This window comes from Somniosus microcephalus, chromosome 3 (genome assembly GCF_052327205.1).
Source record: "Somniosus microcephalus isolate GS21.2 chromosome 3, FLI_Smic_1.0, whole genome shotgun sequence".
Lineage (NCBI taxonomy): Eukaryota > Metazoa > Chordata > Chondrichthyes > Squaliformes > Somniosidae > Somniosus > Somniosus microcephalus.
In genome coordinates this window covers 284,082,378-284,104,766 of record NC_140989.1, presented here as the reverse complement: position 1 = coordinate 284,104,766, position 22,389 = coordinate 284,082,378, and the positions used below count along the sequence as shown (strand labels likewise).

The 22,389-nt window shown below is 45.2% G+C and overlaps 1 protein-coding gene across 8 annotated transcripts in view; it reads left to right on the top strand.

Moving 5' to 3' along the window:
* Positions 1–426: 426 nt before the first annotated feature.
* dock7 (dedicator of cytokinesis 7) overlaps positions 427–22,389 on the top strand; it is a 210,576-nt gene continuing 188,613 nt past the window's right edge. For 4 of the 8 annotated variants that reach the window (XM_085982670.1, XM_085982673.1, XM_085982671.1 and 1 more), the window contains exons 1-2: positions 435–562; positions 5,927–6,029. In XM_085982670.1, the coding sequence (XP_085838796.1) occupies positions 525–562; positions 5,927–6,029 (141 nt within the window). In that variant the 5' untranslated portion in view covers positions 435–524. Of the gene's footprint in view, positions 563–5,926; positions 6,030–22,389 lie in introns of all 8 variants that reach the window. The other 4 variants (XM_085982675.1, XM_085982674.1, XM_085982672.1 and 1 more) reach the window with 2 other exon arrangements.

Below are 22,389 nucleotides of genomic sequence, written 5' to 3'. Positions count from 1 at the left end.
GTCTCTGGTGTATTATGGTAGAGTGCCCCTCTCCCTCTCCGGTGTATTACGGTAGAGGGCCCCTCTCCCCGGTATATTACGGTAGAGGGTGCCTCTCCCCGGTGTATTACAGGCGGGACCCTCTCCGGTGTATTACGGTAGCGGGCCCCTCTCCCCGGTGTTTTACGGTAGAGGGAGCCTCTCCCCGGTGTATTACAGGCGGGACCCTCTCTCTGGTGTATTACGGGAGAGGGCCCCACTCTCCCCGGTGTATTACAGGTGGGACCCTCTCTCCGGTGTATTACGGGAGAGGGCCCCACTCTCCCCGGTGTATTACAGGCGGGACCCTCTCTCCGGTGTATTATGGGAGAGGGCCCCACTCTCCCCAGTGTATTACAGGCGGGACCCTCTCTCCGGTGTATTACGGTAGAGGGCCCCTCTCTCTGGTGTATTACGGTAGAGGGAGCCTCTCCCCGGTGTTTTACGGCCGCGGACTCTGCTTTCTGCCGCCGCCGCCCTGCTTCATTCCTTTTCTCCCGGTACAAATGGCCGAGCGCCGCGCATTCGCCCAGAAGATCAGCAGGTAAAAGATCTTCCTCCCGTCCGCTGCGCAGAACCATGGCTCTTTCTTGAATAGCGAGCAGTCGGTACCGGAGGCCTGAGCGCCCCGCCAGCCTGACCTGGCCCAGCCCCGCTTTGTGCCCCCGCAACAGCGAATCCAAATCCAGACCAGCTGGACAATGCAGGACTAATGTTAATGCGCTGCATTCAATAAAATATCATTACAAGGCAGAATGGGTTAGTGAAAAACAACGGAACATGATGCAGCGCAGAATGATAGTGATTGCAATTAAATCAGTACCGAGAGTTCCAAACACCGTGCAATAGCATCAAATACAACATCGACAATACCAGCTGCTGTAATATGAGGGATATAGTGCAAAATATGCCTCGGGAGAAAGCGCAGCGCTGCCCGCAATGCAACTGATGGGATATAATCTATATTGTATTATTATATTAATGTAATAACTGCTGGGCATAATCGGCAATCTAAATGCAGTGCGGTATAATGCCAGAGAAAGTACCACAATGGATACAGTGTAACTTACTGGAATACAATCCTCTTTATTGTATGCTAAAATAATATAAGACAATGACATACACTAAATATATATAAATATGTTATATTAAAAAAGATACGCAATTCTATTCTATAGTGTATGTTTGGTCTCTGGGTGGCCACTCCTGGTTTTGCTATATACCATTTGTGGACTCAATGCTGATACTCAGTTGTGCACAGGAGAACTTGTACAACTGAAGTTTAAGAACATAAGAAATAGGAGCAGGAGTAGGCCATTCGGCCCTTCGAGCCTGCTCCGCCATTCAATGAGATCATGGCTGATCTTGTGCCTCAACTTAAATGTAAGAATATAATTAAAGTGTCAAAATATGGGATTTTTACATATTCACACAATTGCAGTAAAATAGTTTTTAAGAGACAGCAGGACAGTGCATGATAAGGGAGAATACGAAGAGATTAGGAGAGAAGTCAAAAAAACAATTAGGAAGGCAAAGAGGAACTATGAAATTAAATTATCAAGGAACATAAAACAAAATAGTAAAATATTTTACAGGCACATCAATAAAAAAAGGAAGGTTGGGATGGGAATAGGGCCATTAAGGGAAGGACAGAATAATACCACAGGAAACGATAGAAAGATGGCAGAAATATTAAATAATTATTTTGCTTCAGTATTTACCAGGGAGATAGAACAGATGAACATTGGATGATCAAATCAAATCAAATCAACTTTTATTGTCATTGTTAGTGCACAAGTGCAGTACAACGAAATGTAGGCTTGCGGCTCCCGAGAGTGTACAATTTGGATTAGGACACTTAAACATTTCAACATACATTTGTACATATATATTAGCACAAATATGACCATAATAAAGTGCATCGGCAGATGTGCAGGCTTTAGTGTTTATTTGTGGAGTTCAGTAGGATGACAGCCCTGGGAAAGAAGCTGTTCCTAAATCTGGTCGTACGGGTGCGAATGCATCTGTAGCGTCTTCCAGATGGTAGGAGGGCGAACAGACTGTGGCTGGGGTGGGTAGTAATGAGAAAAGTGCATTTAAAATAAAAAGAGGGGATATATAAATAAACTAATCAAACTCAAAGAGGATAAAACCCAATGTTTCGATGGATTGCATCCAGGCATTTTAAAAGAATCTAGGGAAGAGATAACACAGGCATTACTACACATATTTAATAATTTGTTAGAAAAAGGTGTTGTCCCAGAGGACTGGCGGATAGCTAACATAATACCTATATATAAGAAGGGGCATAGAGCATGTCCAGGAAATTATAGACCAGTCAGCTTAACATCGGTGGTAGGAAAAATAATTGAATCCCTACTAAAGGAGAAAATAGAACATCTAGAAACCAAAAACATAGTAATGAATAGTCAGCATGGATTGCTTGACCAACCTCATTGAATTTTTTGAAGAGGTAACAGAGAGAGTAAACAATGGTAATGCAGTAGATGTAATTTATCTGGATTTTCAAAAGGCCTTCAATGAGGTACCCCATAATACTGATGAACAAGGTCAGAGAACGCGGAGTCAGGGGACAAGTAGTAGAATGGATTGCTGGCTGGCTTCAAGACAGAAAGCAGAGAGTAGGGGTAAAGGGTAGCTATTCACAGTGGCAGAAGGTGGGTTGTGGTGTTCCACAAGGATCAGTGCTGGGACCACTGCTGTTCACAATTTACATTAACGATTTAGACTTTGGAATCAAAAACACAATTTCTAAATTTGCGGATGACACCAAATTGGGAGGGATCGTCAATACTGAGGAGGACTGCAACAAATTACAGGAGGACGGTAATAAACTTGCAGAATGGGCATATAATTGGCAAATGAAATTCAACACAGATAAATGTGAGGTATTATATTTTGGTAGGAACAATATGGAAGTCATTTATTACTTGAAGGGTGCGAGTCTAGGTGGGGTAGAGGAACAAAGGGATCTTGGAGTACAAATACACAAATCACTATAAGTTGTGCCACAGGTTTGCAAGGCCATAAAAAAGCAAACCAAGCACTAGGGTTTATTTCTAGAGGGATAGAATTGAAAAGTAGGGAAGTTATGCTAAACCTGTATCGAACCTTGATTAGACCACACTTGGAGTACTGCGTACAGTTCTGGTCGCCATATTCTAAAAAGGATATAGAGGCATTGGAGAGGGTGCAGAGAAGATTTACAAGGATGATACCAGAAATGCAAGGGTATACATATCAGGAAAGGATGAACAGGCTGGGTCTCTTTTCTCTTGATAAAAGAAGGTTGAGGGGTGACCTAATAGAGGTCTTTAAAATTATGAAAGGTTTTGATAGAGTGGATACAGAGAGAATGTTTCCACTTGTGGGGAAAAACAAAACTAGAGGCCATCAATATAAGATAGTCACCAAGAAATCCCATAGGGAATTCAGAAGAAACTTCTTTACCCAAAGAGTGGTGAGAATGTGGAACTCACTACCACAGGGAATGGTTGAAGCGAATGGTATAGATGCATTTAAGGGGAGGCTAGACAAGCATATGAGGGAGAAGGGAATAGAGGGCTATGCTGATAGATTTAGATGAGGAAAGCCGGGAGGAGGCTCAAGTGGAGCATAAACGCTGGCATGGACTGGTTGGGCCGAATGGCCTGTTTCTATGCTGTATATCCTATGTAATCCTATGTTGTCAGTTTCGGCAGCTTTTAAACCCGTTTTTAAAATGTTTGAAGTCCAGAATGCAATCCTGCAGATAAAATCTCAACTAGATTTTAAAAATCTAAAATGGCATTGCTAGCTCCACTTCTAACTACAGATCCTGCTACTTGAACTAGGTTTTGCAGCCTGTTAAAATGTTTGTATTTTTATGTAATTTCAATTTTAGTTTTGATTGAAAGAAATTAACATTTATGTTCCATATTATAGTTTGTGCTGCTTCTATGCATGTATGTAAAGAAAGTATTTTTACATATCTTTAAAATATTTGATTTACAGCTTTTAAAATACTTCAAAAAATTATTTGAATATTCACGTTATAATGGCCCAGAAATTAGGTTCGGGGGCTTGCCGCGCGTTCAAGCCCCCAATGTGCACTCACCCGGCGCGCCGACATCTGAAGCCTGGGCCTGCTTGGAATTCCTGTCACTGGCCCGGTTCAGATGTCGGCGCGATGTGCTTGCCTGATCCAGCGGCGCAGTTAGTGCGATATGCCGGCTGGGATCAGGTGAGCACTGTGCAGCCAATCAGGGGAGGGGAAACTTCATTCATGAGTTTGATAGTAAGAACTGTCAAACTCATGAAAAGTACGGGCGCCCAAAAGACTAGTTTAACTTTAAATAAAAAATTTTAAAAATCCCAATAATTAAATAAACTATAAATAACTTTAAAAAACTATTTTAAACAATTAATCACATTTTTGAAAAAAATAATCTTTTAAAAATTCGGGTCTAAAACTACACTTACCTTACTGTAAAGTCCTTAAAAACAATAAAGCTGTGGAAAAAATGTTATAATTTTAAGTAATAGACCACTTACCTTAAAGAATGAAGTCTTTACGTCTCCTTTTTACATTCGTAAAAAGGAGAGGCCCTTACACACGGGCAAACCTGTGGAAAAAAAGGAATTTCAGCGCGCGCGCGCGCAGACTCCTGCGCGCACGCGTTCGTCCTCTGAACCCCTTGGTTCAGAGGACAGGAAATGCTGGTTTCCCGCGCATGCGCTGTGCATGCTGAAATCCAGCACTTCCAACGGGCCTACGCATGAGTACCCCGTCTGTACTCACGCGTTGGGACCGGAATTACTGGCCCAATGCAGTAAGAAATTGGGAAGCACTGCAATTAGTTGCCACAATTGCATGGGTGTTGTGATTGTTACCTCAGATTGTGGCGGGTGGATTTCCTTTGTGGTCTCTGCAGGGAACCCGAGAGCCCAAAGTGGTGTTACTCAAGACTTGAATGGTCTAGTGCTGCAGTTTTTGCTCTGACACATCCTGGTTTTCATCTTGCATCACTGATTTAAGGGTCCTTCTAATTCTGGCAAACGGTGCAAGTCTGACATTGCTTGGGCTGCAGTGCAACTAATGCAAAGCCAGCTTTTAAACTTCCAAGTTCAGAAATTGCCTTTAAAGTTTGATTTACTTTAACACTGTTTTATTTGATAATTCTAACAATGACTCAATGCCAACAGAAGGGTTTTGTCCAAAGTTTATAGAAACCAGATGGGTAAGGCTACAGGGCAGTGAAACGTTTCCCTAACCTGCTGTTACACCTTTTTCTCATACAGGCATTGAGATCTAATTCTCACAGTATCTCCCGCTCAGCATACCTCTTTTGCCACCCAGTCTAAGATCAGTTAACTCAGCGCAGAGCAGGAATGGAACCTGCAGTGTTCTTGGTTGGCATGGCTCAACACCACATTGAGCAGTGCATTTACCCTGAACTACGAAAGGCATTTAATAGTTTTAGTTTTTTAACCAGAAAAGCAAGAGAATCAGCCATTTCCTGTACATTGTGCTTAATCTCATTAGTAAAACATTTTTTTCTAACGTTTTTGCATCAGATTAGATGTTACTGATTCAACTGTCTAGAATTCCAAGTCACCTTGCTCCTACGGTCAGTGTTTTATTTGCACACTTTCACTGTTCACTCTCTGGCATGAAGTTGATACACATTTTAAACAGGGTTACACAGTACCCTTGTTTTATTCACATGGGCCTGAGTACTCCACAGGTCAAATTTCACAGTGTAAGTTCTAATGTTATCCTAACATAGTATTGTAGCACCCTGGCTGGTGTGTTGACGTGTTCTTAATTAAACCCGGCCACAGTGCAGTGTGCTTGAGATTCCTGATACAATACTCTGAAGTAAAACACAATTTTTTCCCTCTCTAGGACTGTGGCAGCTGAGGTAAGAAAGCAGATCTCTGGCCAGTATGGCAGCTCTCCACAGCTGCTCAAAAACCTCAATGTTGGGGCAAATGTTTCCCACCATTCAGTAAGTTAATTTTTTAAATATAATCTCTTAGAACTTTCAGAAGTTGTTGGCTTTTACTTTTTTTTGATAAAGAAGCTTTTTGTTAAATTTGATGTTTCCTGGATGGCTCCATTAGTAAGAGTGGAACTGAGCCATACAGAGCAGGACAGTCCTAAATTCGATCTCAATGCACGTGCCGAGTTAATTGATGCTCAGTCAAGGCAGCAGTAGGGTTTCTACAACTGTCCTCAGCACTCTTGCTCTGGATTGTTGTCTAGTAACCCCTGCTGTAAAGTACTGGTGTGTGGAAGTTGGAGGAGGACAGGATTGGGCTCAGTTGTAATGACATCTACAGTCAGATAGGCCTGTTGATAGTCATTGTCAAGGTTTCCACATTAAAAGGACACTTAGGTGAGGTACCAGTGGGTGGCCAAAGCCCATGTAACCATACCAAGCATACAATTGTGCCTTCAGGGTAGGAAGGGAGACTTGACTGCATTTAATACAGTGTAAAATTATGTTTTTGATCCTGTCGATCGCTACATGGCCATTTCAACAAAAAGAATGAAAAGAGAAGTTTGACCAGTTCCCCGTAGAAGCTGGTGGTCTTGCATCCTCCGTGTTAAAATCACAGGCTGATGTTTGACACTGGTTTGTGGAGAAGTGGTAATGAAATTGAATATAATGTAATCAATCATACTTCCAACAACCAAACAAATATAATTATTAAAATGAAAAAAACGTATAACTTAAAATTAGAAATAAAACAGTAAAGGTGTAAATAAAAGGTAGGTCATTCAGCAACTGAAAAGAGAAAAGAATGCTTAACATTTAAAATGTAAGCCTTTTGCCAGTACTGTAAGATAAATAATGTTGTATGTTGTATCCGCTGCTCCTCTACACTGGGGAAACCAAATGAAATTTGGATGACTGTCTTGCCAAACATCTATCTCTATTCTGTACGATAAATGAAAGATGGAACAAGAATTTTAATCAAATCTTTTTTTCTGTTTGAAGAAGAAGGATACATTAACCTGTCTTTTTCTCTCTACAGATGCTAAGTAATCTGCTGTGTATTTCCAACATTTTCTGTTTTTGTTTAATGATATAGTTTATTGGTGTGTTCAATGTGTTAACCTGTTGGAGATACCTGCTTTATATTTGTTCCACGTGTTTCAGTTATTCGTCTTAATGTAATAACATGATGCTTGCTTTGTTGTTGGGCAAGTGGGAGTGGTCATTATATGTAGAGGGCAGCAGAGTTACAAAGGTGAGACGTGAGGATGGATCAGCACACTCGAGTTTTGTGTCGAGGGAATTTTTCCTGCATATAACCAGCGAAATGTGGGAGTGCTCCATGCTGAGAGTGGATGCCTAAAATAAAGTGTATCATTCCTCAGTTTGACCATGGAAATTAATCTTTTTTTAAACAAAACTCAAGTCCTAGAAGTGCAGGATTGGCAATATGAATTTAATGGTTTTACCCTTTTAAAAATTTGTTTTTAAAAGCTGAAATAAACAGTAGAATCGGATCCTAAATTAAATAGTGAAGAAACACTGATAGAAGATCATGAATGTAAAGAGGATGGTAGACGTGGAGTCGGGGGAGGGAAAGAAGTAATTTAATGTGGTACATGATCAAAGTTGAAAGTGCACTCAGAGCACCAGAATTTAGATTTTTGATTTCGTTTCTATTAAATGTAAATTTACTTTTCGTTGTAGGTGGGCAGGGACCTAAAGCAAAAAAATCATTTGTCAACTGAGGTTTGTGGTTAAGATATTGCCTATGGGAGCCCTTTGTTGTGATGTATTTTGATAAGCAGCACCCTCACCCCAGCCACATCATTGTGAAAGTGATAAAACTTGCGAAAGTTGTTGCTTGACTCATTTAAAAGATGAACGTAGTGTAGGAAAACCACTATCTACATTGCTGCTTATTATTGATTCGATTCTTTTTTTCTGTGCTGACCAAGAGGATGTTTTGGCCAGTTGCTCCCAGATACCTGCTAGTGGTCTGTTAGTGGTCTTCTTGTTGCTACTGGGAGGCTAACAGACATGTTGGTATCTTGCTGAGCTTTCCACTCAGCACCTTGTTACAATGGTGCTGCTGAAATGGGGTTATTGAGGGGAACCAACACATCCTGCAAGCATTGGAACTTCAGTGTACTGGACAAATGCATGACCTCTGCATTTGTTTTATGCTCAACAGTGGGCACGGTTGTAATTTCTTGCATAAAGGTGATTAAATCAAATGTTTTGAGATCGGACTGAAAGTATTGTTCTGTAACCTCATGGTGCTCTCAGAGCTGAATGGGCAGTGTAGTACAATTAGTCTACAGTACAATGTGTAGCTAAAATAACTGCTAGAATCAACAGATCTGTCCACTCCCTAGACACAATAATCTGCGATGCTGGTTACTCCTAGAACCAGTTGCCCACAGTCTGATTGGATCTCTCTCCCCTCTTCTGAAGATGACCCATGACCTGTCCTGAAGTACTGTTCCACAGGCTTCCGCAGACCTTTGACACTTTGGCCAATTGGCCGTTCTTCATGTTGAGCTGAGACAGTGACTGACAGTATTTGAGTGTGGATGGTTTCACAGCCAAGCATAATCTTGCCCTTACCCAATGTCCACACATGTTCTTTCCAGCAAAGGTCATTGGATAGTGATCACAGGAGAGTGATCAGGAACTGTGACTGATTTATCTCCTTGCCCAGACCAGGGATGTTAAGGTGAATTGTGGAGCCTCTATTGCCATCCCTACTAACATCAACTAACTCAGCATTGAGCAAGGTTTGATCCTCTGTCTTTCCTGGCCTGTTATGCCTCAGTATCACAATGGGCAGTACTGATTCATCAAGGCAACTCTCTCTAGTGCAAGAACAGAAACCTGTCCTTTACATAACTACCCTTTGTACCTGAAATGTAAATAATCCATTATACTGGGCTTGATGCACACATACAGTAGACTATTCATGATTTTAGTACTGTAAGTGTTTGAAAGTGTGAGAGTATTATTAAAATAACTAATTATGTTGAAAGTAATTAGCAACTCAAATGAGTCTCAGGTGTTCACAGTTGTATCAGTTATAGACTGTAGTGTAATCTAATTCATTATTCAGCCTCTTGAGAACACCCACAAGAAACATGTTTTTAATGGAACAACTTCTGTTCCTTACACAGGCATGGCAGCATGAGCAGAATGTTTATACCTTTCACCTGTGCACTACAAAAAAATCCCATTCTTTTTACAATAAATCCCATGCTAAACCACAAGCATTATCCTTAGAGACTCTAACTACTGAACAGGAGACCTGAATTTACCTATTAAAACAGTCCTTGGATGCACAGACCTGATAATGACCAATCTTTTTTTATCGTGCTTTGAAAGGATATATCTCATGGCACAGCAATATGTTGTATAATCTTAACATACAGTCATCTATTTACAAAAAAGTCTCGCCCTCCAACTTATCGTTCTCCTTTCCTGAAGACACTGACTCATGTTACAGTTCCATAGGCACTGACCATACTCCAGTGCTTCACCTAAATGACAATTCTTCATATGAGAGTGTAGACAATGAGTGTCAACTGGCTATTGGCTTGTGGAGTCTACAAGTGTGCACTTTTGAGCAAGAGTCAGAGGATAGTGATTGGGAGTAGGAACTCTCTACCACAGACAGCTGTGGAGGCCAAGTCACTGAATATATTTAAGAAGGAGATAGATAAATTCCTAGACACAAAAGGCATCAAGGGGTATGGGGAGAGAGCGGGAATATAATATTGAGATAGAGGATCAGCCATGATCATATTGAATGGCAGAGCAGGCTCGAAGAGCCGAATGGCCTACTCCTGCTCCTATTTTTCTGTGTTTCTCTAGCCAAGTTTTTTTTCCTCCTTTAATTCCCATCGCAGCCCAAGACTACAGGGCTAGTTGTAGCACCTTTACACTCACACTGCCCAGGCTGACAGCTAACTCCTCACAAACCAGAAGGCAAATCTTGTACTTTGCTGACATGTTTGACTCACTACTCACTGGCTAAAGCTGCCGAGCCATCAGCAGAGCTCAGTATGACATCCTTAATTTCCTGGAAGAAGGATTTGGTTTGTGGAAGCATTATTTCCTGTTTGCACATCTGTAAGAAGGGACGTAATGACCTCAGTAATTTTAGGATCTTAATCAAGCTTGTCGAGTGAGTCCCTTTCATTTAACCTTGGATTCCTTTCAGCTGTGCTGAAAGCTGTTTGTGCATTGATCCACATGTCTGTACATTTTCTGAAATGATTTGTCACCTCAATAACTTTTAAGCATTTGGCAAAGTTACACCAAGCCTGAGATGGATTTTCTCCCTCAGGCTCTCAGGACTTTTTGGCCACAGTGAAGCTGTTTAGATTTTTGTCTGGTAAATAAGCTTGACTCGGCACAACTCCTGAGACTGGGAACAGAACATAATGCAGATTTGTGAATTTGAATCGCGTTTTAGAAGCTTTATTGGTGGCTTTCTCGTAGATTTGTCTCAACCCTTAGACCACTGTCTCACTGGACCAAGTTGTGAACTATGAACTGAAATAAATGCTCGCATTGCAATAATAAAGCTAATCTGTGATAACGTTAACCCTGTATTTCATATCTTAATATATATATATACTAGCTGAAGTGCCCGGCGGTGCCGAGGGTTTTTTGAGGGCATGTTGTTGTTGGAAGAGAGAGAGAGAGCGACTGGGGGGAAGAGAGAGCGACTGGGGGGAAGAGAGAGAGACTGGGGGAAAGAGAGAGAGACTGGGGGAAAGAGAGAGAGACTGGGGGAAAGAGAGAGAGAGACTGGGGGAGAGAGAGAGAGAGACTGGGGGAGAGAGAGAGAGAGACTGGGGGAGAGAGAGACTGGGGGAGAGAGAGAGAGACTGGGGGAGAGAGAGAGAGACTGGGGGAGAGAGAGAGAGACTGGGGGAGAGAGACTGGGGGAGAGAGAGAGGGGGACTGGGGGGAAGAGAGAGCGACTGGGGGGAAGAGAGAGAGACTGGGGGAGAGAGGGAGACTGGGGGAGAGAGAGAGAGACTGGGGAGAGAGACTGGAGAGAGAGAGAGTGGGGGAGAGAGAGAGAGAGAGTGGGAGAGAGAGAGAGAGTGGGGGAGAGAGAGAGTGGGAGAGAGAGAGAGTGGGGCGAGAGAGAGAGTGGGGGAGAGAGAGAGAGAGGGGGAGAGAGGGAGACTGGGGGAGAGAGAGAGAGACTGGGGAGAGAGAGAGACTGGGGAGAGAGAGAGACTGGGGAGAGAGACTGGAGAGAGAGAGAGAGTGGGGGGGAGAGAGAGAGTGGGAGAGAGGGAGAGAGAGTGGGGGAGAGAAAGAGGGGGAGAGTGGGAGAGAGATTGTGGGGGAGAGAGAGTGGGGGAGAGAGAAAGAGGGAGAGAGTGGGAGTGTGAGAGAGAGTGGGAGTGTGAGAGAGAGAGGGAGTGAGAGAGAGAGTGGGAGTGTGAGAGAGAGAGAGAGACTGGGAGTGTGAGAGAGAGAGACTGGGAGTGTGAGAGAGAGAGACTGGGAGTGTGAGAGAGAGAGACTGGGAGTGTGAGAGAGAGAGAGAGACGGTAGACTATATGATTACAGATTTAGACCCACCCTCTTTCAGAGCATTCACAGTCAAACCACAAACAACACTGTCAGATCACAGTCAAATTACTATGTATCTCAAAAAGACAGAAACAAACAACATAGAAACACAACCCAGTAAACTGTACAACACCAAAAAATCGTACAGATGGGCCAAAAACGACACGGAAAAATACCAGAAAACAATTAGCAATACATCAACTCAAGCTCTCTTAGACACCTTTCTGGATAACATATACACTCACAATAAAGAAGGCGTAAACCGGGCAGTTATTAACCACACAATATTTTTGATAATTTGGCAACAAGTGCAAACTTGAAAGCTCGCAAGAACAAACCCAAAACAAAAAACTATGAAAAATGGTTTGACCCAGATTGCCATAACATAAGAAAAAAACTTAGAAAAATATCAAACCAAAAACACAGACATCCAGAAAACGAGGAATTACGCCTTACTTATTGTCAGACACTAACACAATACAAAAACACACTCAGAACCAAAAAAGAGCAATATATTAAGAACACACTCAGCTCCATGGAGGAATCCATTGATTCCAATTGTTTCTGGGACAACTTGAATACACTACACAAAAAACAACACGACGATTTGGCCATTCAAAATGGGGACACATGGGTAAACCACTTTGAAAAATTATACCAGAAAAAAACACTAAGACCAGAGCAACACCAAATATGCAAAAAACTGGAAAAGCTAGAAATGGCCATAAAAGATAACCAAAACCCGCTAGATGCCATAATAACAGAAAAAGAACTTCTTGAAAAACTCAAGGACCTGCGACCAGGAAAAGCTTGCGGGACAGACGGCATACTAAACGAGATGATTAAACACACAGACGACAAAATGAAACTGGCTATCCTAAAACTCTTCAACTTGGTTCTGAGTGTCGGTTATTTCCCTGATATCTGGAACAAAGGACTCATAACGCCCATATACAAAAGTGGGGACAAAATCGACCCAAACAACTATCGAGGCATCTGTGTAAACAGTAACCTGGGGAAGGTATTCTGTAGCATCATAAACAAAAGACTTATAAACTTCCTTGAGGAGCACAATGTCTTGAGTAAAAGCCAAATTGGATTCCTGCCAAACTATAGAACATCCGATCATATCTTCACCCTACAGACCCTAATTGACAAACACGTTCGCCATAACAAAAGCAAAATCTACGCATGCTTTGTAGATTTCCAGAAGGCTTTCGACTCCATCTGGCATGACGGTTTATTCCTGAAACTTAGCGAAAGCGGGGTAGGAGGGAAAACATATGATGTAATTAAATCAATGTATACAAACAACAAATGTGCAGTTAAAATTGGAGACAAACAAACAAAATACTTCCCACAGGGGCGGGGGGTGACGCAGGGCTCACCAATCTCACCGACACTCTTTAATATTTACATAAATGGATTGGCAAAACTACTTGAACAATCTACAGCACCCGGCCTCACCCTATATGAATCCAAGGTTAAATTCCTCCTCTATGCAGACGACCTGGTTCTGCTGTCACCAACTAAGGAGGGTCTACAGCAGAACCTGGACCTGCTGGAGTCGTACTGCCAGACTTGGGCCCTGACAATAAATCCCCAAAAAACCAAAGTCCTTGTGTTCCAGCAAAGATCCAAACATCAGGGACCCAAAATAAATTTCACAGTAGGAACAACCAAAATTGAACAAACCACTAACGACACATACTTGGGCTTAAAAATCAGTTCTACGGGAAACTTCAAACTGGCTGTGAATGAACTGAAAGAGAAAGCAAGAAGGGCTTTCTATGCCATCAAAAAATCAATCCAAATAGAAATCCCAATTAGCATTTGGCTCAAAATTTTCAAATCAGTAATTGAACCAATTGCACTCTATGGCAGTGAGGTATGGGGACCGCTAACACAACAAGAATTTGCAAAATGGGACAAACACCCAATTGAGATCCTACATGCAGAATTCTGTAAAAGTATCCTCCGGACTCAAAGGAAAACAGTAAACAATGCATGCCGGGCGGAACTAGGCCAATATCCATTAATAATCACTATCCAAAAAAGAGCCACCAAATTTTGGAATCACCTACAAATGAGCAACCCCCAATGCTATCACTACGACGGCCTGAAATGCCAAGAGCTGACCATAAAGAAGAATACCCTCAGTCAACTAGTCCTGGGACTCAGTGAAGTAACTACTAACAATACTAACAATAACCAGCCCCAGGACAGTGACAGGGTAACACAAAGAATTCGACCCAACACAATCGTCGCTAAGCAAAAGGAAAAATATCTGACATATTGGGCAGAAACAACAAAAACCCAAAGCAAACTCAATTGCTACTTGGCCCTAAACAGACAATACAACATAGCTGATTACCTGACCATGGTAAAGGATAACAAACTGAGAAGAACCTTGACAAGGTACAGACTTAGCGAACATAGCCTAGCGATCGAAAAAGGCAGACACAGGCAGACCAGGCTGCCAAGAGAAGACAGGATATGCGCTCACTGCAGTCAGGGAGTAGTAGAGACAGAGATGCACTTCCTCACAGCCTGTGGAAAATATCAGGGCATCAGGGAGAATTTCTACCAAAAATTCTCACAAATATGCCCTGAATTCAGAAATCTGAATGACAACCAAAAACTCCCATTCCTACTGGGGGAGGAGAGAAGCTGTGTAACACTGGCGGCACACTATGTTACAGCTTGCCATGAACAGAGGGACAACCAGTAAACTAAGAAAAGAGTATATATAAACAAGGCGAATGTATATTTATACACTCAGGGATATACCTGTTTATACACTGTATGAATAGAACTGCGTTTATGTGTTCAACCATAAATGTATTTTGATGCTTTGGCAACATAAGATGTACCTTATCATGCCAATAAAGTGATTTGAATTTGAATTTGAATTTGAGAGACAGAGGGAGAGAGAGACAGAGGGAAAGAGAAAGAGACAGAGAGGGAAGGAGGGAAAGGGGTGGTGGGGGAAAGGGGGTGGTGGGGGAAAGGGGGTGGGAGGGGGGAAGGGGGGGAGGGGTGGAAAGGGGGGGTGGGAGGGGAAAGGGGGGTGGGAGGGGGTGGGGGGAAAGGGGGAGGGGGAAAGGGGGGTGGGGGAAAAGGGTGTGTGTGGAGGGGGGAAGGGGTTGGGGGGAAGGGGGTTGGGGGGAGGGGGGAAGGGGGTGTGGGGGGAAGGGGGTGTAGGGGGGGAGGGGGTGTGGGGGTGGAAGGGGTGTGGGGTGTGGATGGGGTGTGGAAGGGGGGGTGTGGGGGGGAAGGGGGGGTGTGGGGGGAAGGGGGTGTGTGAGGGGGAAGGGGGTGTGTGAGGGGGAAGGGGGGTGGGGGGCAAGTGGGGGTGGGGGAAGGGGGGGTGTGGGGGGGGAAGGGGGGGTGGGGGGGGAGGGGGGGCGTGGGAGGGGGGTGAAGGGGGGTGTGGGAGGGGGCGAGGGGGTGTGTGGGAGGGGAGGGGGGAAGGGGGGGTGTGGGAGGGGAGGGGGATGTGGGAGGGGAGGGGGGAAGGGGGGGTGTGGGAGGGGAGGGGGGAAGTGGGGGGTGGGAGGGGGGGAAGGGGGTGTGTGGGAGGGGGAAATGGGAGGGGGGTGTGGGAGGGGGGAAGGGGGGGTGTGGGGGGGGAAGGGGGGGTGTGGGAGGGGGGAGGGGAAGGGGGGTGTGGGGGGAAGGGGGGTGTGGGGGGGGGAAGGGGGGGTGTGGGGGGGAAGGGGGGGTGTGGGAGGGGGGATGGGGGGGTGTGGGAGGGGGGAAGAGGGGGTGTGGGGGGGGAAGGGTGTGTGTGGGAGCAGAGGGGAAGGGGGTGTGTGGGAGGGGAAGGGGGTGTGTGGGAGGGGAAGGGGGTGTGTGGGGGGGGAAGGGGGTGTGGGGGGAGGGTGTGTGGGGGGGAAAGGTGTGTGGGGGGGGTTGTGGGGGGGGCAAGGGTGTGTGTGGGAGGGGGGCAAGGGAGTGTGTGGGAGGGGGGAAGGGGGTGTGTGGGAGGTGGGGGGAAGTGGGTGTGTGGGGGGGTGAAGGGGGGGAAAGGGAGAGGGGGAGCCAGCAGACCCTCTCCCCTCTGCCAGTGCTGGTCCCTGTCTGGGCCGGAAGCCTGGGACTGGAGTTGCGCTGCCGGCCGTTGGAGAAGCCTAGGCCTCGGGACCCTGCACTGACATGGCCCAGCCTACCTTTTAATACCTTGAAACATGAAACTTAAAGTACTTATAAAAAAATTTTGGTAAATCTTTCTATAACATACACTTTACAACCTCACCAATCTTTTTATTAAAAAAGGGGGTCCTCACCTGTCAGTGTGTTGTATCAGAAACAACAATGGCCGCCGCTTGCTGTTCAGTTGGAAAGATTAGGCCCCGCCCACACACTCGATTGTCTCTCCAGGACCCGATTGGGAGCGCTGAAGCCCCACCCACTCTGTGTTCCTGTACTAAGATGGCCGCGCATGCACTCTGTTACACACTGAATCAAAATGGCATTGCACTGAAACTTTTCGCCCTCCTTGACAAAGATGGCTGCCGTTAACCTGGGGCTGTCAGCAGAAGAAATCCCCTCAGCTGCAAACACGGGACCTTCAGATAATTATTCGGGGCTTGCGACCTACCCCAGTTGCTTATGAAGCCTCCCCACCTACCGACCCCGGGAATGGAGTGGAGGCAGCAGACCCTCTCCCCTCTGCCAGTGTTGGTCCCTGTCTAGGCCGGGAACCTGGGACTGGAGTTGCGCTGCTGGCGGTTGGAGAAGCCTAGGCCCCGGGCCCCCGCACTGACATGGCCCCGAGAAGTAAATCACATACTGGACTCATTTATTACACGCAAATTATATAATGAGCTAGTTGGGCTCCTAAGTACCAAATTTGTGCTGGATAAAATCCCCTCCACACACACAGAAAGTGGGAAAAATAAATCAATAGTTAGTAGTTAGGAATCAAGATGGCTGACACTCACCTCGGTTCAGAATGATAAGGCCTGCCCACACACGCACCGATTGGTCAACCGTCAGGTCACTGAAGTGTAGGATTGGTCAATGGTCCTGTCACTCGACTGTAGGATGGCCTGCCCGCACACACAATGAACCCGCCCCCACTCGATGCTAATGAGCGGAATTTTGAACGTTTTTTGGATACCGTCGGCACAATTTTTGTCCGACCAAAAAGTAAATACACCTACAAGAGTCCCCTAATGATGAGCTTTCTTTTGATATAACATATAGAGTCATAGAGTCATAGAGTTTTACAGCACAGAAAGAGGCCCTTCGGCCCATCGTGTCTGCGCCGCCCATCCATCCCTGTCCAGTCTAATCCCATTTTCCAGCATTTGGTCCATAGCCTTGTATGCAATGGCATTTCAAGTGCTCATCCAAATGCTTCTTGAATGTTGTGAGGGTTCCTGCCTCCACCACCCTTTCAGGCATTGAGTTCCACATTCCAACCACCCTCTGGGTGAAAAGGTTCCTCCTCAAATCCCCTCTAAATCTCCTGCCCCTTACCCTGAATCTATGCCCCCTTGTTATTGACCCCCCCACTAAGGGGAAAAGTTCCTCTTTATCTACCCTATCTATGCCCCTCATTATTTTGTACACCTCAATCAGGTCCCCCCTCAGCCTTCTCTGCTCCAAGGAAAACAACTCCAGCCTGTCCAGCCTCTCTTCATAGCTGAGGCGCTCCATCCCAGGTAACATCCTGGTGAATCTTCTCTGCACCCTCTCCAAAGCAATCACATCCTTCCTATAGTGAGGCGACCAGAACTGCACACAGTACTCCAGCTGTGGCCTCACCAGCGTTTTGTACAGCTCCATCATAACCTCCCTGCTCTTATATTCTATGCCTCGGCTAATGAAGGCAAGTATCCCATATGCCTTTTTAACCACCTTATCTACCTGCTCCGCTGCCTTCAGGGATCTATGTACATGTACACCAAGGTCCCTCTGACCCTCTGTACTTCCTAGGGTCCTACCACTCATTGTGTATTCCCTTGCCTTATTTGTCCATCCAAAATGCATCACCTCGCACTTTTCAGGGTTAAATTCCATTTGCCACTTTTCCGCCCATCTGACCAACCCGTTTATATCGTCCTGTAGCCGGAGGCTTTCCTCCTCGCAATTTACCACCCCACCAATTTTTGTGTCATCTGCGAACTTACTGATCATACCTTTTACATTTTCATCCAAATCATTTATGTAGATCACAAACAATAAGGGACCCAGCACCGATCCCTGAGGTACCCCACTGGACACAGGCTTCCAGTCACAAAAGCAACCTTCGACCATCACCCTCTGCCTCCTGCCACTCAGCCAGTTTAGGATCCAACGCGCCAAGGCACCCTGGATCCCATGGGCTCTTACCTTCTTGACCAGTCTCCTATGCGGGACTTTGTCAAAAGCTTTACTGAAGTCCATGTACACCACATCCACAGCATTTCCCTCATCCACCCCACTAGTCACCCCCTCGAAAAATTCGATCAGATTTGTTAGACATGATTTACCCTTGACAAAGCCATGCTGACTATCCCCGATTAATCCTTGCCTCTCCAAGTGGAGATTAATTTTGTCCCTCAGAATTTTTTCCAATAATTTCCCCACCACAGATGTTAGACTCACTGGCCTGTAATTCCCTGGTTTATCCCTGCTACCCTTCTTGAATAATGGTACTACGTTAGCTGTTCTTCAGTCCTCTGGTACATCCCCTGTGGCCAGAGAGGTTCTGAAAATTAGTGTCAGAGCCCCTGCAATCTCCTCCCTTGCCTCCCACAGCAGCCTGGGATACATCTCGTCCGGGCCTGGGGATTTATCCACTTTTTGGCCCGCTAAAACCGCTAGCACCTCCTCCCTCTCGATGCTAATATGTTCAAGTATGTCACAGTCCCCTTGCCCGATTTCTATGTCTGCATCGTCTTTCTCCATAGTGAACACAGATGCAAAAAATTCATTTAAAACCCCGCCTACATCCTCTGGCTCTACACACAGATTGCCACTTTGGTCCCTAATGGGCCCTACCCTTTCCCTGGTTATCCTCTTGCCCTTAATATACTTATAAAACATCTTAGGATTTTCCTTTATTTTGCTCGCCAGTGTTATTTCATGGCCCCTCCTCGCCCTCCTAATTTCTTTTTTAAGTATGCCCCTGCACTTTTTATACTCCTCTAGGGCTTCTTCTGTCTTTAGTCTTTTGTAACTGCCAAAAGCCCCCCTTTTATTTCTAATGCATTTTTGTATATCCCTTGTCATCCAAGGTTCCCTTTGCTTGTTGGTCCCACCCTTGACCTTTACAGGAACATGTTGGCGTTGTACTCTCTCTATTTCCCTTCTGAAAGTCTCCCACTGTTTTGATGTGGATTTTCCTATAAGCAGCTGCTCCCAGTCCACTTTGGCCAGATCCTGCCTTATCATATTAAAATCGGCCTTCCCCCAATTTAGAACCCTTATTTCCGGGCCGTCTTTGTCTTTTTCCATGACCACCTTAAATCTCACCGAATTATGGTCACTGTCGCCAAAATGCTCTCCTACTGACACTTCCACCACTTGCCCGGCTACATTCCCCAGAATTAGGTCCAGTACCACCCCCTCTCTTGTAGGACTTTCTACATGTTGGCTCAAAAAGCTCTCCTGGATGCACTTTAAGAATTCTGCACCCTCTAAGCCTTTCACACTCTGACTGTCCCAATTTATATTGGGGAAGTTGAAATCCCCCACTATTATTACCCTATTATTTTCGCACTTCTCTGAGATTTGCCTACATATCTGTTCCTCTATCTCCCCCTGACTGTTTGGGGGCCTATAGTACACTCCCAGCAAAGTGCTTGCCCCCTTTTTGTTTTTAAGTTCTACCCATATGGCCTCATTAGAGGAACCCGCTAATATATCATCCCTCCTTACAGCAGTAATTGACTCCTTAATTAATATTGCAACACCCCCTCCCCTTTTACACCCCCCTCTGTCTCGCCTGAAGATTCTATACCCCGGAATATTGAGCTGCCAGTCCTGACCCTCCCTCAACCATGTCTCCGTGATAGCAACAATATCGTACTCCCATGTGTTCAACAACAACTTCAGTTCATCCACCTTATTTGCAAGACTCCTTGCATTAAAATAAATGCCTTCCAGCCCTGCCATATTCTCTTTTGCCTTCACATATTTGCTCTGCCTTCCCAGCTGACTTGTTTTTCCCTCTGTATTTGGCCGTAAATCACCCCCTACTATAGCTCCACTCAGTACCCCAACCCCCTGCCAAGTTAGTTTAAACCCTCCCCAGCAGTGCTAGCAAACCTCCCCGCAAGGATATTGGTTCCCCCCTGGTTCAGGTGTAAACCGTCCGACTTGTACAAGTCCCACCTTTCTCAGAAGCAGACCCAGTGATCCAGGAAACTAAAGCCCTCCCCCCTGCACCATCCCTTTAGCCACGCATTCATCTGTTCTATCTTCCTATTCCTATACTTACTAGCACGTGGCACCGGGAGTAATCCAGAGATTACAACCTTTGAGGTCCTGCTCCTTAATCCTTCACCTAGCTCCCTAAATTCTTGCTGCAGGACCTCATCCCTCTTTTTACCTATGTCGTTGGTACCAATGTGGACCACGACCACTGGCTGTTCTCCCTCCCCCTCCAGAATGCCCTGCAGCCGCTCAGTGACATCCTTGACCCTGGCACCAGGGAGGCAACAAACCATCCTGGATTCACGTCTACGGCCACAGAAACGCCTATCTGTTCCCCTTACTATAGAATCCCCTACCACTATTGCTCTCCCACTCTTTTTCCCCCCTTCCTGGGCAGCAGGAGCACCCCCAGTGCCAGGAAGTTGGCCGCTGCTGCCTTCCCCTGGTGAGTCATCCCCCTCAACAGTATCCAAAGCGGTATACTTGTTTGAAAGGGGGATGTCCGCAGGGGTTCCCTGCACTACCTGCCTGCCTTTGTTGCTCCGCCTGATGGTCACCCCCTGTGCTGCCCTACCCTGAGGCGTGCACAACTCGCTAAACGTGTTATCCACGAGCCTTTCAGCATCGCGCATGCTCCAAAATTCATCCACCCGCAGCTCGAGCGCCGCAATGCGGTCTACAAGTAGCTGCAGCTGGATGCATTTCCCGCACACATGGTCATCAGGGACACTGGCAGCATCCCTGACTTCCCACATAGAGCAGGAGGAGCAGAGCACGGGTCTGAACTCTCCTGCCATGACTTACCCCTTTAATTACTTAAAAAATTTATTCAATACCCCAGTTACAGGTATGCTCTAGGGCGCTTTATTTACCAACTATCCCCACTACACCACAGAAATGTGTAGGTACGCTCTATAACTTTTGATTGTATAGCCAGACAGAGAGACAGAGTGACATATCCTTTTATATATATAGATACTTAAAAATATACTATAATTAAGAAATATTTTCTATATCACATTAATCTGTATGTCACATCCAGATTTGTACGTATCGAAAGTGTGAAAAATCATCCATTACACTTTTCTGATTGGCTTGAATAATAATTGTTCAGTTAAGCATGCTCATTTATTTAAATGTTTGACAGGTTAAAAACAAGCTACCAAAATGAATCATGAACGAGCATGTACATGAAACCAAACAAGTCATTTCTTTTCCAAAGCAAGCAATCTGGCAATACCAACTATCACCAATGAACCAAGCAAATCACTGAAATTGTTAGTTTCAGCCACTGTTGAATTCTGACCCAGTTGAGTTAATGTCTATATAAAATTGTAATGTATGAAACACAAAAAAGTTATATAGTTCACAATACAATAAAAAAAATCAAGCTTATCTCTTAGAATTGGATGCATTGAGTTTGAAATTTGTACAATAAAGCTTGTTTTGAGAGGCCTTTGAGTTCTGAAGGTTAGACTCATTTTCTCTTTTCCTTCTCTGTAGCTTCAATTCTTCACCTTGGCTTTATTCCTGATTGTTTCCCTTAGAGTTAGGCCCAATTGCACGTACATACTCTGGGGCCCTAAATCTTTTTTGAACCGGTTACATTTCAGAAGGATAAAGGTTATGCAACCCCATATCATCTCCATCACCAAGACTGCCTACTTCCACCTCCGTAACATTGCCCGACTGCGCCCCTGCCTCAGCTCATCTGCTTCTGAAACCCTCATCCATTCCTTTGTTACCTCCAGCCTCGACTATTCTAATGCTTTCCTGGCCGGCCTCCCACCTTGCACCCTCTGGAAACTTGAGCTCATCCAAAACTCTGCTGCCTGTGTCCTAGCTCGCACCAAGTCCTGTTCATCCATCACCCCTGCGCTCACTGACCTACATTGGCTCCCGGTCTATCAACGCCTCGATTTTAAAATTCTCATCCTTGTCTTCAAATCCCTCCATGGCATCGCCTCCCTCCCTATCTCTGTAATCTCCTCCTACCCTACAACCCTCCGAGATGTCTGCGCTCCTCCAATTCTGACCTCTTGCACATCCCCGATTTTACTTGCTCCACCACTGGCGGCCGTGCCTCCAGCTGCCTGGGCACTAAGCTCTGGAATTCCCTCCCTAAACCTCTCCTGCTCTCTACCTCTTTCTCCTCCTTTAAGATGCTCCTTAAAACCTACCTCTTTGGTCACCCCCCCTTATGAAGCTTGGTGTCAAATTTTGTTTGATAATGCTCCTGTGTCTTGGGATGTTTTACTACGGTAAAGGTGCAATATAAATGCAAGTTATTGTTGTCACAGATGTTACCAAATCAGCCCTTTTTACACCAGTTTTCTGCACTCCTCTCCTGAAGGTGTTGTCTCCTGTTGGGGTACGGTTCCATAGGACCTTTACCCAAGTGGCC